This window comes from Urocampus carinirostris, chromosome 11 (assembly GCF_059441175.1).
Source record: "Urocampus carinirostris isolate Australia breed hairy pipefish chromosome 11, RoL_Ucar_1.0, whole genome shotgun sequence".
NCBI lineage: Eukaryota > Metazoa > Chordata > Actinopteri > Syngnathiformes > Syngnathidae > Urocampus > Urocampus carinirostris.
The window spans coordinates 9,549,155-9,565,541 of NC_142359.1; the positions used below are offsets into that span (position 1 = coordinate 9,549,155).

A 16,387-nucleotide genomic window follows, 5' to 3' on the forward strand; every position below is an offset into this window, starting at 1 on the left:
GGTCAATGTTGTGTTGGAAGACCCAGCCACGACCTATCTTCAATGCTCTGACTGAGGGAAGGAGGTTGTTCCCCAAAATCTCACAATAAACGACTCCAGTCGTCCTCTCTTTAATGCAGTGCACTCGTCCTGTCCCATGTGCAGAAGACTGCCCCCCCCCCAAAAGTATGATGCTACCACCCCCATGCTTCACAATAGGGATGGTGTTCTTCGGATTTTACGTTTCATTCCTCTTCCTCCAAACATGCTTAGTGGAATAACTACCGTAAATTCTGGACTATAAGCCGCTACTTTTTTTTCCCAAACATTCAACCCTGCGGCTTATTCAGTGATGCGGCCAATTTGTCATTTTTCTAACAGCCGCCAGCGGCGCTCGAGTACGTACAAAAGGTAAGAATTAGACAGGTGGAATATATGCGCCGAGGAAGACTGCAACTTCTTAGCTTGTGCACAAATTAAATTAGCGTAGACATATCCTCATCATGCAAATTGGTAAAAGAACGGCAAATGACGCAGCTTTCAAGCTAAACGCAATCGAGCAGTCCGATAAAGATGGAAACAGAGCTATTGAACGTAAACTTTACTTTGCGAGCGTGTTGCTAGCGTGTTTTTGAATAAGGGAGCGTGGGACGACGTCTATATGACAAAGTCCCTTTCCCATACTGAAGGAAGACGACTTTGATGACGTCAGTTATAAGGAGGAAGATGAGGGCGGTTTACCGTGATTTCTTCATGTACAGTATGTTTTTTTTTTTACCTGTTTACTGTGTTGGGAGCGTGTTGCTAGTAGCGTTTTGCTACCCTTCACAGGCACGGTTTGGGATGAAAGTTATAATATTATTATTAAAGCTTTGAAAACTCTCTGTGTACCGTCTTTCTTTGTAAATATGTGTAACCCATGTATAATATGTATTTGCAACTGTATATTTTTGTAATGTATTTATTTGTATTTATTTTAGACACTTATTCTGATGTTTAGCACGGGTGAACGAAAAATGAGGGGCGGAACAAACGCGGGGTGCCAACTTTAAGTGGGGACCGCTAAAGGTGAGGGACAGACAAGGAAAGAAGAGGGGGTAAAAAGTAGGTTGAAGATAAAGGAGTAGCCTGAGTAAATGTGTTCATCTGATATATTTTCCCACCCTTACCTTTGGAAATATACACTTTTTTCCTTGGATTACTTTCAACGGGACCCGGACTCTGCAGGTCTGCATCAAACCTTAAGTACCGGTATCATTTTCTGTTCATTTTGCCGGCTGTGATTTTTGGACTGTGGACTTTAATGAAGGACATTTAGTTTCAATTGCGGGACTTGAATTCAGGTTTGGGTTAATTTTGTGTTTGTGTTACATGCTTAAATGTGGGCACATGCAGCTTATATACAGGTGCGGCTTGTGTATGTACAAAATCGGTTTTCCTCTCAAAATGTGGTGGGTGCGGCTCATAATCAGGTGTGCTCTATAGTCCGGAATTTACGGTATATATCCATAAATCTGTCTCTCTTTCAGGCAGAGAGACTTTGGCCAATCTTACTTATTCAGGCAAGCCCTTTTTTCACTTTTACACACAGTAATACTACATCAACGCCCTGTCATATAAAAAAGGCCGCTCCTCAAAGCCCGCGACGGGCAAACAACAGCAAGGCAGTCCTTGTCCCAACATGTACATAGGGTGTGTTTCATTCTTCCTCTCGTCAATGAATCACCTCTCATCATAAACTTCAACTGGAATAACCTGATCTTTTGCTCAATGCCGCATACACCTGGCACACCTTTTGTCCCACCGAGGTATAAATCCAAACGCCCTTCCGCCGGCTCTCATTTTACGGAGAGGAATCAACGAAAATGAGCGCCCAACCGACCCACTTGGAGCTGGCCATGTTCACGCTCTGCGAAGTCTTTGAAAAATACGCCTCGGCCGACGGAAAACCGGAAACGCTCAGCAAGGCGGAGGTGAAGACGCTGTTGAAGAAAGAGCTGCCACAAATTTTTGAGGTGATTGAAGATTATAGTGTATATTCAAACTTTGTCTGGCCCTGTGGTCGGATCTATTCTATGTATTCTAGAATAAAACAGAATAGAATATACCTTTATTCTGTCATTGTTACAAAATGGGTTGAATATATTGTGACAACGAAATTGGACGTGGCCAGTGTTCCCTCTAGGCTGTGCGCGTGCACACTGCTCGCACAAGAAAATCTAGCCAGCGCACAAAAATGAGAGATCAAAATGACTAATTAAGAAGCGACTTCAGTCAAAGTTACAGTGCATGAAGGTAAAAATACACGGGTTCCCCTGACGTTGTGTCCGAAATGCGGTATTTTGAAGTCGAGTCGAAGTAGGACGAAGTTGAGTAAAGTTAGTAGAGTTTGTCGAGAACCGGCTTCTTCGGATCGGCTCACTAAAAGGAACCGGCTCTTTCGGGTCCTAAACGGCTCTTCGGGTTGTTTTTGCTTCTTTAATCCCAACATGTCCAGACTTCCTGTGCGGAGTTTGTATGTTCTCCCCGTGCTTGCGTGGGTTTCTCCGGGCACTCCGGTTTCCTCCCACGTTCCAAAAACATGCATTTCAGGTGAATTGGTCGGTCCAAATTGTCCATAGGTGTGAATGAGCGAATGAGTTGTCTGTCCCTGTGTGCCCTGCGATTGGCTGGCAACCAATTCAGGGTGTCCCCTGCCCACTGCCCGGAGATGGCTGGGATGGGCTCCAGCCCCCCCGCGACCCTAATGAGGATAAGCGGTATGGCTGATGAGATGAGATAAGATGACCAAGAATTTAAATTTTGCACAAAATAACTTAAAGGAATTGGGGGAATAAAGGTATATTCTCTTTCGTGCTTGGCATTGAATGCATTTTCTAGATTATTTAACAGTTTTACACCTGCACCAACTCACCATGCTATACAAACTCAAGTAGGAGCTATAAAAAGTAGTTTTTCGCAGTTTTTCTGTATTATGCCTGATCATTTAGCCTACTTAAATAGCCTATCCTACATACAGTGTCTGAAATAACATCTGTTCGGACGCCCGGGGCGTGCATCTTTTACGTCGGGCGTACAACTTACAAAACGTCTCCGCCCGGATGGTCGACAACTTTTTCAAGAAAAAAAAAGAAAAAAAGAAAAAGATTTTTTTATCAGATCAAACGTTTGCTTTATTCCCATTTCAAAATCTTTGTTCGGTTTGACAATTTCGGTATTTCAGCTCATTTAGCAATTTGCATACTCGGCAGCCAATCAGAAGCCTGCATCAAATAACTTCATGCTTCCAGACTTTCCCGCGCGTTATAAGGTCGTGCATTTGCATATCATTTTCCAAAGTAGACGCACAAAAGAACACAAGAAAAATGGATAAGTGGTTAGGAATCTAGCCAAAACTTCAGCCTCAGAAGAAAGATTCAAAAGAAGCTAACAAAATGAATGACGCTACAGAACGTAAACGTATATTAAAAGCGTCGCGGAAAGAGGAGTTCACGTGGCTTTTAGCAGTCGACGCATTCAATCCAGTCAATACAGGTACATACTGATGGCAGATGGAAAACAGCGATGTCATAAACATGTAATGAATGTTATAAGTAGATTTATAATAAACTTAATTTTAAAGTGTTGTTCTGTTATATATTCTGATTATCAATCCTTAATACTTTGCAACAACGTTTTTTTTTTTGCACACATTTATTCTTAATTATAGGGAGAAAATGATTTTCATGATTGGCATTGCATACGTAAACTACATTATTTTAACAGTTTTACACCTGCACCAACTCACCCTGCTATACAAACTTAGGTAGGAGCTATAGAAATATATTTTTTCTGTATTGTATTTTATAATTTTTATTTCAACACTTGAGTGAAAGCAGTTTTACACCTGCACCAACACACCATGCTAAACAAACTCAAGGAGGAGCTATAAATGCGTCTACTAGATTATTTTAACAGTTTTACACCGGCGCCAACTTACCATGCTATACAAACTCGAGTAGGAGCTATCAAAACCTTACATTTTAGTTGTTTTTCTGTATTATCCTTGATCATTCAGCCTCCTTTACCAGCATATCCTACATATCATACATAACAAGGGATACTTTCGAAGCATAACCCATTTATTCACAATAATGTAAAAAAAATGATTTTCACGTTTGGCACTGAATGCCTTTACTGGATTATTTAAACACTTGAGTGCATGCAGTTTTAAACCTGCACCCACACGATAGAACAAACATTCTGTCGGGGGCCGGACGAGTAGATTAAAGAGAAAGAAAAAGAGAGATAAAGAAATAAGAGAAAGAGGGAGGGAAAAGATGAGAGGGCGGGACAAAGAAAGAAAAAGAGAGAGAGGGAGAGAGCGTGAGAAACAAAAGATAAAAAGTCGTGAAAGAGGGGGAAAAGATAGGGAGCGAAAGACAAAAATCCAAAGAAAAATAGAAAGACAGAAAGAGAGAAAAGAAAAAAAAAGCGCAAAGGGTACGAAGAGAGAAAGAGAAAAGGAAAAAAGGAAGTTAGAGGAAAAGAGGTGAAAAGACACATTGAGAAAAAGAGACAAAGAGCAACAAAGGAAGAGAAAAAGAGAGACACAGAGAGTGAAAGAGACAGACAGAGTGGGAGAAAAGGGATGGAAAAGAAAGAGAGAGAGAGAGAAATAAATAGAAGTACAGTGTCTTTGTTCGAGGCACCTGGCTTTGGCAACATCAAGTTGACATATTTCAACCTGCAACTTGTTTTTCTCTTGTGCTTCTCTGAGTGTTGTCTCGCGGGCCGGATTCAATCCCTTGGCGGGACTGATTTGGCCCGCGGGCCGCCTGTTTGACACCTGTGTGCAAAATGATCAGACGATGACTGATCAAATTACTAGGCTTGGCCTACTCAAGCTGAGAGTATATCCTTTACTGCCCCCTACTGGCCCATGGAGAATTACTTACAAAATAAATAAGCACCGACAAAATAATTATTTAAAAATGAAATTCAGTACATATATATAAAGTAATTGTCCAGTTCAAATCAAACAGTCGTTCCAAAAATAAGGAGAAAAGACATTGATGAATTTTACTTGCAAGGAGAACAGGGTTGGAAGCCTTCAGATAAGGGATTCCAACCTCTTTGGCAAATATAATAAAAACAAAACCTCGCAGTGGTATGGAAGCAAAGAAACATACAAATGTCTCCAACTTATTCTCCTTATGCTTGTTTATTTTGCACATACAGGCCGCACAAGGGCAAGCAAAGGGCGACGAGCTTCTAAGCGGTCTGGACGTGGATAAGGACGGAGAAATGAACTTCGAGGAGTTCATGATTTTTGTCACTTGTCTCACTTGCATCTTTAAATCCTGCTGTCCCCAAAAGTGAAAACACAGGCACAAGACTCAATGCTATGAATAAAGAGATATATATACTACATGCCACGCTTTTGACTATCTTCTATTTATCAGGGGAAAACACAATCCGTGTCCAGAATATTCAGGAAATAATCAAGACGAAATCTAATGCGATGGTTGCACCTTCAAAATAAAGCAGCCGTAGACTAAAATATTGAATCCGTTTTTTTTTTGTTTTTTTTTACTTGTTTTGCACTTCCAATCCATCCATCCATTATCCTCAGTAGGGGGTGCTGGAGTTATCTTCGGGCAGTGGGCAGGGTATACCCTAAACTGGGTGTCAAACTCATTTTAACATTTTGTCGGGGAGCGGACTAGTAGATTAAAGAGAAAGAAAAAGAGAGATAAAGAAATAAGAGAAAGAGGGAGGGAAAAGGAGAGAGGGCGGGAGAGAAAGAAAGAAAGAGAGAGAGAGGGAGGGAGCGTGAGAAACAAAAGAGATAAAAAGTCGTGAGAGAGGGGGTAAAGAAAAGGGAGAGGAAGAAAGAAATCCAAAGAGAAATAGAAAGAAGAAGGGAAAAAAGAAAAGAAAGCGCAAAGGTTAGGAAGAGAGAAAGAGAAAGGAGAAAAAACGAAAAAAGGAAGTTAGAACAAAAGAAGATAAAAAGACACAGAGAGAGACAGAGACAGAGAGTGGGAGAAAAGGGGTGGAAAGAAAGAGAAAGAAAAAGAGAGATAAAGAAATAAGAGAAAGAGGGAGGGAAAAGGAGAGAGGGCGGGACAAAGAAAGAAAAAGAGAGAGAGGGAGAGAGCGTGAGAAACAAAAGAGATAAAAAGTCGTGAGAGAGGGGGGAAAGAAAAGGGAGAGGAAGAAAGAAATCCAAAGAGAAATAGAAAAGAAGAAGAGAAAAGAGAAAAGAAAGCGCAAAGGTTAGGAAGAGAGAAAGAGAAAAGAGAAAAAAGGAAAAAAGGAAGTTAGAACAAAAGAAGTTAAAAAGACACAGAGAGAGACAGAGACAGAGAGTGGGAGAAAAGGGGTGGAAAGAAAGAGAAAGAAAAAGAGAGATAAAGAAATAAGAGAAAGAGGGAGGGAAAAGGAGAGAGGGTGGGACAAAGAAAGAAAAAGAAAGAGAGGGAGAGAGCGTGAGAAACAAAAGAGATAAAAAGTCGTGAGAGAGGGGGGAAAGAAAAGGGAGAGGAAGAAAGAAATCCAAAGAGAAATAGAAAAAAGAAGGGGAAGAGAAAAGAAAGCGCAAAGGTTAGGAAGAGAGAAAGAGAAAAGAGAAAAAAGGAAAAAAGGAAGTTAGAACAAAAGAAGTTAAAAAGACACAGAGAGAGACGGAGACAGAGAGTGGGAGAAAAGGGGTGGAAAGAAAAAGAAAGAAAAAGAGAGATAAAGAAATAAGAGAAAGAGGGAGGGAAAAGGAGAGAGGGCGGGAGAAAGAAAGAAAGAGAGAGAGAGGGAGGGAGCGTGAGAAAAAGTCGTGAGAGAGGGGAAAAAGAAAGGGAGAGGAAGAAAGAAATCCAAAGAGAAATAGAAAGACAGAAGGAGAGAAAAGAGAAAAGAAAGCACGAAGGGTAGGGAGAGAAAGAAAAAGGAGAGAAAAAAGAAAAAGGAAGTGAGAGCAAAAGAAGTTAAAATGACACAGAGAGAGAAAGAAACAAAGAGCAACAAAGAGAAAAAAGAGAGACACAACGAGTGAAAGAGACAGAGACAGAGAGTGGTAGAAAAGGGGTGGAAAAGAAAGAAAGAGAGAGAGAGAGAGAGAGAGAGAGAGAAAGAGAGAGAGAGAGAGAGAGAGAGAGAGAGAGAGAGACCAGATCAGAGACAGGACCCACTTGCATGCGTTTCTCTGAGTTTTATTAGGAAGAAGGGAAAGGGTAGAATACAGGATCCGTTGATCGTGGGGAGCAGGTTACTCAAATGTGGAAGTGGTATTTCCGTGGCGAGTGAAGGCAGTGTCGAGAGTGGGGAAAAACAGATCAATGGCCGGGACGGGAGAGCAAAAATGTAGTCAAGTTCAGAAAAGGGGTCGGAGCCGGGAATCAAACAGGAATCGGGACAGAAGAAAGTCAGGGTCGAAAAGGCTTGCCTAGCGTGAGCTGAGGTTTGCAGTCGGACTGACAACGGGTGACAAGAAGACGGGGGTTTACACAGAGACAAGCAGCCAATCAGCGTCCGAGGAAGTTGGCGCCAAAGGAGCAGACTCAGGTGCCTCGCCTCAGTAATCATGACATAAACTGGTTTAACATGCAAGGCTATGGCAGCTGGACTTGAACCCTGCACCTCTGCACCGAGGGGCTCCGCGCTAACCACCCATCCACCATACTGCCTCATTAAAAATCCATACTATACCAGACTCAACTTCCATGTAGTATTATTTAAAATGGATGCTAGTATGAAGTGTAAAGAGACAGTCTTTGTGTAGCTAATGAGCAGGGTTGGGTAGGGTTACTTTAACTGGATTACTTTCAATTACTTTTGGATTACTCCAATACCAAATATGCTAATAAAAGACAAAAGTAACTAAATATGAATCAAATGACTACATTTTGTGCAGGCTTGGGGAGTAACGGAATACATTGAACAGCAAAAATGATGTCGGCAAGCTGGATTTATTTTCATTTTGTTTCTGTTGCATTTTATGTTCGTTTTGCTGGAGATCAAAGAAATCAAAGCCAGGAGAGAAAGCTTACCACGTGTTGTGAGTCATCATATTCATATTTAGTTTCTTTTGTCTTTTATTAGCATATTTGGTATTGGAGTCATCCAAAAGTAATTGAAAGTAATCCAGTTTAAGTAACCCTACCCAACCCTGTCAATAAATGGTTTGTTAGAAGAATTACCGCCCATATTGGCTATAGTAGTTATACTAGAAATAAACGTTTATTCAGAACTTTTATTGGGTAGAGAAAAAGAGAGAAGGGAAGAGTGAGAGAGCAAAAAAATGAGAAAGACAAGAAAAAAAGAGAAAAAGCGCTTTTCTGAGAAATTTGAGAGTAAAAATCGGAGCCCTTTGAGACTCTTTGTGATCAAGGGCTATGCAAATAGACACGACTTGACAAAGGAAGAGGAAAACTCGAAAGCCACAAAACACAAAAGCTCGGTGGTTGCAAGCCGAAAGGAAGCAGATGACCGAAAAGCTCACAGCAGAAAGTCCCTGTGAAATCATTCATTCCAACCACTAGCACTCATTTGGAGACTTAAAGGGACAGTGTGTGTTGTTGAAGAGGGGGGGATGTAGAATTTCTGTTTATTAAAAGAATGTTCTTCTTTGTTGGTATTACGCTTTATCATTCTGCCGACACTACGGATTTATGTGTTAAACTACAGTGGAGGTCTACAACCTGGAGCCCGCAGGCACCCAGGGGACCCCTGAGGACAGCGGAAAATACCTTAGCCGTGCTTGGTCATTGTGTGTTTCTAGTAATGGGTTTGAAGTGGTTTTCTCTTTCTTTTTCTCTTGTTTTCTGTGTTTCTTTCTTTCTTCATCTCGCTCTTTTTCTCATTCTTCATCTCACTTTTTATCTCTTTCTTTCTTTATCTTACGCTTTCTCTTGTTCTCCCTCTCACTCGTTTTCTCTCTCTTCGTATCCCACTTTTTCTTTCTTTCTTTCTCTCTTTCTTGATCTCCCTCTTACCCTTTATCTCGCTTCCGCTGTGTCTCTCCCTCTCTCCCTCTATCTTCTCTTTTTCCTTTTTTTCTTCTCTTCAGCTTCCCTTTTTATCTTACTATTCTCTTTATTATAGCCTTTCTTTCTCTTTCTCTTTTTTCCCTTCTTTTTCTGTTTTTCTTTTCCTCCCTTCTGTATCTTTACTTTTCTTTCACTTTCTTTTTCTCTCTCTCCTTCTCTCTCTCTCTTTCCTCTCCTTTTTCCCTTTTTCTTCTCTTCAGCTTCCTTTTTTCTGTCTCATTCTTTTCTTTATTACACTCTTTCTCTTTCTCTTGTTTTTACCTTCTTTTTCTGTTTTTCATTTTCTCCCTTCTCTATCTTTATTTTCTTTCACTTTCTTTTCCTTCACTTTATTTCTCTCTCTCTCTCTTTTTTCTTAACTTCAGCTTCCCTTTTTTTCTCTCTTACCCTTCTTTTTATTACACCCTTTCTTTCTCTTTCTCTTGTTTTCCCTTTCTTTTCCTGTCTTTCTTTTCCTCCCTTCTCTATCTTTATTTTTCTTTCACTTTCTGTTTTTCCTTCTTTCTTTCACTTTCTTTGCTTTCACTTTCTTTATCTCGCTCTCTCCCGCTCTTACTCTCTCGCTCCCTGCCTTGCTCTCTCTTTCTTTCTCGCTCCCTATTCCTTTTTGTTTTGCTCTCTTGCTCTGTTTCTCACTCCTCTTTTTCTTTTTCCCTTCTTTTGTTTCCTCTTCCCTTTATTTTTCTCTTTCTTTTCTCCCTTCTCTATCTTTCTTTCTTACTTTCTCTCTCTTGGTATCCCTCTTTTTTTGTCTCTCTTCTTACTACTTCCAATAATTGGTCCTGTTTCACGTGGGGGAGCAAACCCCTAACTACCTGTAAAGGGGTGGGTGCCGCTAGGCTGTACCTGCCCAAGACACACCACAGGTAATTGTGCCCCTATAACTCAGGTGATTAAATCATCCGTGAACCGTTTTTTTAACACTAGAAGGGGGGTAAAAAATCCCCACTGCCCCTTTAAACACCCAAAAAATTGATAACATGTTGTTTCCGGGCAGTTTACTACTTTTTATGAACGTTTTTTTACTTCGCTTGTGTAAATATAGACCTTGGCTACTTCATCCCCTTTCGGTGCTGCTCTCTAGCGGCTAAATGATAAATTGCATCAGATGACAGCAGTAAAGGATTACGCAATCGTTTACCGGAAATTAACGTGAACAAAATCGATTTTTGTCTTTTTTTTAAACTATTTTTTCCTTTTTTTTCTTTGGATAAACTCACCAAAGTTTTGGAAGTCAATATTTTTAGTTTTGTTTGGTGAGTCACTTTTCAATTTTGGCTTTAATGAATGCGTACCGACCAACACTACGGCTTTTCTCTCCCTAGGGGGCAGTGTGTATTCTTTAGTGCCTCCTAGTGGTTAAAAATTATATTGATTTGAATAATAAGCAAAAGTACTTGATTTATGATATAAAGTGCATTTTTTAATTATCTCAGGTAAAGACAATAATATAAAGTTTACCTAGACCAGGGGTTTCAACCCCATTTTAACTCGGGGGCCACACGATAGAACAAACATTCTCTCGGGGGCCGGACTAGTAGATTAGAGAGAAAGAAAAAGAGAGAAAAAAAATAAGAGAAAGAGAGAGGGAGAGAAAAGGAGAGGGTGTGGGACAAGGAAAGATAGAAAGGGAGAAAGAGAGAGAGATAATAGTGGGAGAGTGAATGTGAGAAACAAAATAGATAGAAAGAGAAATAGTGAGAGAGGGGTTAAAAAGAGAGAGAAAGAAAGAAATCCAAAGAGAAATAGAAAGAGAACGAGAGAAGGAGAGAAAGGAAAAGGAGAGGAAGAGAGAAAAGAGAGAAAAGGAAAAAAGGAAGAGAAAGCAAAATAAGGTCAAAGGACAGAGTGAGAGGCAAAGAGGAACAAAGAGAAAAAGAGAGACTGTGAGAGTGAAAGAGAGAGAGATAGAGTGAGAGAAAAGGGGAGGATGAGCGAGAGAGAGAGAGAGAGGCCGAAAGAGAAAGAGAGAGAGTAAGAGAGAGAGAGACCGAGTGAGAAAGAGAGAGAAACAGAGAGAGAGTAAGAAAGAGAGACCGAGAGAGACCGAGAGAGAAAGGGAGGAAGAGAGAGAGATAAAAGAGGGAGAGTGAATGTGAGAAACAAAATAGATAGAAAGAGAAATAGTGAGAGAGGGGTTAAAAAGAGAGAGAAAGAAAGAAATCCAAAGAGAAATAGAAAGAGAACGAGAGAAGGAGAGAAAGGGAAAGGAGAGGAAGAGAGAAAAGAGAGAAAAGGAAAAAAGGAAGAGAAAGCAAAATAAGGTCAAAGGACAGAGTGAGAGGCAAAGAGGAACAAAGAGAAAAAGAGAGACTGTGAGAGTGAAAGAGAGAGAGATAGAGTGAGAGAAAAGGGGAGGATGAGCGAGAGAGAGAGAGAGTAAGAGAGAGACTGAGTGAGAAAGAGAGAGAGAGAGAGAAAGAAAGAGAGACCGAGAGAGACCGAGAGAAATAGAAAGAAATACAAGTACAGCATTTGTGAGAGGCAACAGGGTTTGGCAACATCAAGTCGACATATTTCAACCTGCAGCTCGTTTTTCTCTTGCGCTTCCCTCAGTGTTGTCTTGCGGGCCGGATTTAATCCTCAAGCGGGCCTGATCCGGCTCGCGGACCGCATGTTTGAAACCCCTGTCTTACAATAATACACTGGAGCCTCCACAGACTCTGCCGCTATGCTGCAAACGACACTAGCCCAGCAAAAGAGGAGCTGGGCTAGGAATCAAATGGACTCGTCCATTTCAAGGCAGTGGAGTATTTCCAACGCTGCATTGTTCACATTTCATTTTAGTTTTACCTTTTTTAAATATTATCCAGCTTTTTTTTTTTAAATCATACATAAGCTTATGCTGTCTTTTATTAAGATAAATAAAATATCAAAATAAACACTAAAAAACTACTCTTAAGTCGATTTTACTGAATTTACCGGCCAATTAACCTGACGTGTTTTTGGAATGGGGGAGAAAACCCATGCAAGCACAGGGAGAACATGCAAACTCCACACGGGGAGGTTGCGGTCGCAGGACTTGAACCATGAACCTCCGTGCCGTCGAGCTGCCCCCGAACCACCAATCTGCCGTGCTACCCTGAGAACAAAGTATGTGAAGTTATTTCATGTTTCTTTATCCTGGAATAATCTTCTTGTCTGTTTTGAATTCACATTCATGTTAAAATGTAAATGTTCTGCATTTATATAGCACTTTTCAAGTCAATGAAGACATCTCAAAGCGCTTTACAATGTGCTTCACACTTTTCCCTTTTACACACTAACTAACCGATAGTGTCATGGTTGCCACGGTGCCCAATTGGCCCCGCCCCTGTGTGTCACGGTTGCCATGGTGCCCAATTGGCCCCGTCTGTGTGTGTCACGGTTGCCATGGTGCCCAATTGGCCCCGCCCGTGGGGCACCAGCTGCGGCTCGTTGAGAGATTGGATTTCAGTCAATATAATGCTCAGCGCTCTCTTGCTTCGGTTGTCAGCCCGTCAAACGAACTTCTGCGTGGGTCCTGACTCGGTCCTGTTTTCCTGTTGGTATTTCCAGTCTGATATTGTTTCCGCTTATTTTCGTCCTGTTTAATTCCGGGTTCCAGTTTTGTTTCCGTCTGTTTTTTGTCCTGTTTGTTAGTTTATTTTCGTTATCGATCTCGTCGGTCTCTGGCTTCCCGTCTTTCCACCCCAGACCCGTAAAATAAAGGCTTGTGTGAGAGCGTCACGCGATTGGGTCCTGATCCAGTTCTGGTTCTGACAGATAGCAGCGTTAGCCATGCAAGGCAATTAACTTTGACCTATAACTCAGAGGAGCAGGGAATCGAACCAGGGACCTTCTGAGCTACCGCCGCCCCTAAAAGCACGCATTCTCGGTGAAAATTGTATTTCTATTTCTATTTTTTTCAAATTGGTCTAGTTTTGACAGAATATATTTTCATGAAGAACAAAGTATGTGAAGTTTTTTGATGTTTATGTTCATTTGTTCTGGAATGATAACCCACGCTAGCACGGAGAGAACAACAGGATTTTATACATTTGACTATAAGGGATTTTATACGATTGAATACAAGTTACATTTATTGAGTGCAATGAAGATTTTCACTGAGTGGGCTTCAGGTCACACTATTCCAAATGCGGAATGTTTTGGCTGGGGAATTTTGATAACAGGACAGGATGACGTAGAAACGCTCAGTGTTGTTTTGAGTTTTTCCAGACATCGAGGCGAGGTGGTGGAGCCGTGGAGCCCACGTGGGTGCTTTCCTAGCCCATGGGAGGAGCCGGCACACCAGCTTGCGGAAAAACATGGGCCGAGAAGGGAAGCGAGAAGATCGAGAGAGGAGGCTTGACAGAGACTCGAGCGACACTAATTCGGCTAATTCGATGGCGTTCACTTAGTTAAATTGTTTAAGAAATTAAATCTGCCCCCGTGTGGAAATGCCGGTCTCTTGTCCATCTTTTCCATCAAGAAACGAGCGCGCATTGTTAGGTGCATGTAGGTTGTGTTAATTGAATCAGATAACTAATTTGAACAATTTGGTAAACGGTACATTTTAATATTTAATTTCTAACAATATCTTATTCATTTTTTCCTATTCTGGAGACGGATTGCGTTTTGCGCTTTTATTGTCAAAAGGTTGGCATGCAACCTTGCTCAAAACCAAGGGGATCAATCCCATCTGCTCAGTCAGAATCAGGGTTGGGTAGGGTTACTTTAACTTGATTACTTTCAATTACTTTTGGATTACTCCAATACCAAATATGCTAATAAAAGACAAAAGAAACTAAATATGAATAAAATGATGACTCACAACACGCGGTAAGCTTTCTCTCCTGGCTTTGATCTCTTTGATCTCCGGCAAAACGAACATAAAATGCGACAGAAACAAAATGAAAATAAATTCAAACAGCTTGCCAACATCATTTTTGCCGTTCCATGTATTTCGTTACTCCCCAAGCCTGCACAAAATTGAGTCATTTTATTTCTATTTAGTTTCTTTTGTCTTTAATTAGCATATTTGGTATTGGAGTAATCCAAAAGTAATTGAAAGTAATCAAGTTAAAATAACCCTTCCCACCCTGGTCAGAATGTACATTCCTCTCAAGATACCATCAATGAGGTATTTTGTCAAACAGGATGTTTCGTGTTCTTCTGATAACATAGCACAGTGCAAAGAAGGCACGCACTGTAAGTGCAAGTATGAACGAGTCGAGTGCCGTTCCAATTGGAAGTGTAGTCGCCATTCAAATGATGCTGTTTTATACCTGTCAACATTAGCCAATTACTCTCTTTTGTGAAATATAATGTCAGGATAAGCCAGCTGTTCTCAAATAGTTGGGTGGGGCCCCCCTGGGGCAGCACGAGGATCCCTGCAGGAAAGCCAATGCGCGTTTGATTATGGGGAAGTTTTTTTCTTTTTAACTTTCCTAGAATAAAGTGCAGTGCGATTGCACTGGACCCCCTACAGCACATGTGTCAAACAGGCGGCCCGCGGGCCAAGTCAGGCCCGCTAAGGGATTGAATCCGGCCCGTGAGACAACACTCAAAGAAGCGCAAGAGAAAAACAAGCTGCAGGTTGAAATATGTCAACTTGATGTTGCCAAAGCCAGGTGCCTCGAACAAAGACACTGTACTTGTGTCTCTCTTTTTCTCTTCCTTTGTTGCTCTTTTTTTCTTTCTCTCTCTGTGTCATTTTAACTTCTTTTGCTCTAACTTCCTTTTTCTCTTTTCTCTCTTTTCTCTTTCTCTCCCTACCCTTCGCGCTTTCTTTTCTCTTTTCTCTCCTTCGGTCTTTCTATTTCTCTTTGGATTTCTTTCTTCCTCTCCCTTTCTTTTTCCCCTCTCTCACGACTTTTTCTCACGCTCTCTCCCTCTCTATCTTTCTTGCTCCCGCCCTTTCTCCTTTTCCCTGCCTCTTTCTCTTATTTCTTTATCTCTCTTTTTCTTTCTCTTTAATCTACTAGTCCGGCCCCCGACAGAATGTTTGTTCTATCGTGTGGCCCCCGAGTTAAGATGAGTTTGACACCCCTGCGCCGCAATGTCTGGAATAACCAAAAACAACACAGAGCGTTTCTACGTCATCAGGACCTTTCTGCGTCTGGATGTGCTCATTATCTTATCAGCCCTTTGTCCCGTTCCCGCCGTTCCTGTAAACAACATTTTCTACTAGAGTGCCCTGACCTCGCACCACAGCCCAGCCTGTGAATATCTTTTGCATTAAATGTAATTTGTATTCGATCGTATAAAATCCTTTATAGTCAAATGCATAAAATCCTTCAGTACGCAAGTGGGTCCTATCTCTGTTCTGGTCCTGACAACTTATGCTTAATTGATTTTGTTCATGTCTACTTTTATGAATTTAGTGTTTATTAAAGTACCGGTACTTAAATTGACCTATATTATTTTAATTCATCTTGAAATTAACTGTAATTTATTGTTGATGATTTCGTCACAGGGGGAGCAAAGGTTTGAATTGAGAAAATAAGGTCGCCTGGAATTTGTTGATAATGTCCGCTGTGTGTACTACATTACATTTTTGGACCTCTCCAGTGCCTTCAATACCATACAGCCTCTGCTACTGAGTAGGAAACTGACATGGATGGGAGTTAGCTCACACCTTGTAGAATGGATTACGGACTACCTGACAGGCAGACCCCAGTATGTGAAACAGGGGGGCTGTATATCGGACACTGTGGTTAGTAGCACAGGATCTCCGCAGGGGACCGTTCTCTCTCCGTTCCTATTCACTCTGTATACATCGGACTTTCAGTACAACTCTGAGTCCTGCCACGTGCAAAGGTTTGCTGATGACACTGCGATCGTGGGATGAATCAGAAGTGGGCAGGAGGAGGAGTTCAGGAAATTGATTCAGGACTTTGTCCAATGGAGCGACGCAAATCACCTGCACCTGAACACCACCAAGACCAGGGAGATGGTGGTGGACTTCAGGAGAACTAAAACTCACCCGGTTCCTGTAACCATCAAAGGAGAAGGTGTAGAATTTGTCCAGACCTAAATACCTGGGTGTGCAACTGGACAATAAACTGGACTGGACTGGCAACACAGAAACTTTATCTAGGAAAGGTCAAAGCCGACTTTACTTCCTCAGAAGGCTGGCGTCCTTCAACATCTGCAAAAAGCTCCTGAAAATATTCTATGAGACAGTTGTGGGAAGCGCCCTCTTCTATGCAGCAACGTCAAGAAGAAAGATGCCTCTTGTCTCAATAAACTGGCGAGGAAAGCGGGCTCTGTTGTGGGCACAGAGCTCGACAGCCTGACAACCGTAGCTGAGAGACGGGCACTGAAAAAGCTGCGGTCAATCATGGACAATTCATCACATCCACTACACAGCATTATCTCCAGACAGAAGAGCAGTTTCAGCGACAGACTGCTGTCACTGT

The 16,387-nt window shown here is 41.5% G+C and overlaps 1 protein-coding gene across 1 annotated transcript; it reads left to right on the plus strand.

The window, feature by feature from the left end:
* Nucleotides 1-1,703: 1,703 nt before the first annotated feature.
* LOC148356359 (protein S100-G-like) lies at nt 1,704-5,391 on the plus strand. The gene is made up of 2 exons (XM_088348753.1): nt 1,704-1,994; nt 5,200-5,391. Exons 1-2 carry the CDS (start codon nt 1,845-1,847, stop codon nt 5,338-5,340), a joined length of 291 nt encoding a protein of 96 aa, XP_088204879.1. The 5' UTR covers nt 1,704-1,844; the 3' UTR covers nt 5,341-5,391.
* Nucleotides 5,392-16,387: the final 10,996 nt, after the last annotated feature.

Bases quoted from the DNA above. Each gene is read 5' to 3' on its own strand.
- LOC148356359 (XM_088348753.1), top strand. From the start codon at position 1,845: ATGAGCGCCCAACCGACCCACTTGGAGCTGGCCATGTTCACGCTCTGC. The intron at 1,995-5,199 runs GTGATTGAAGAT...TTGCACATACAG, and splicing joins AGCTGCCACAAATTTTTGAG to GCCGCACAAGGGCAAGCAAA.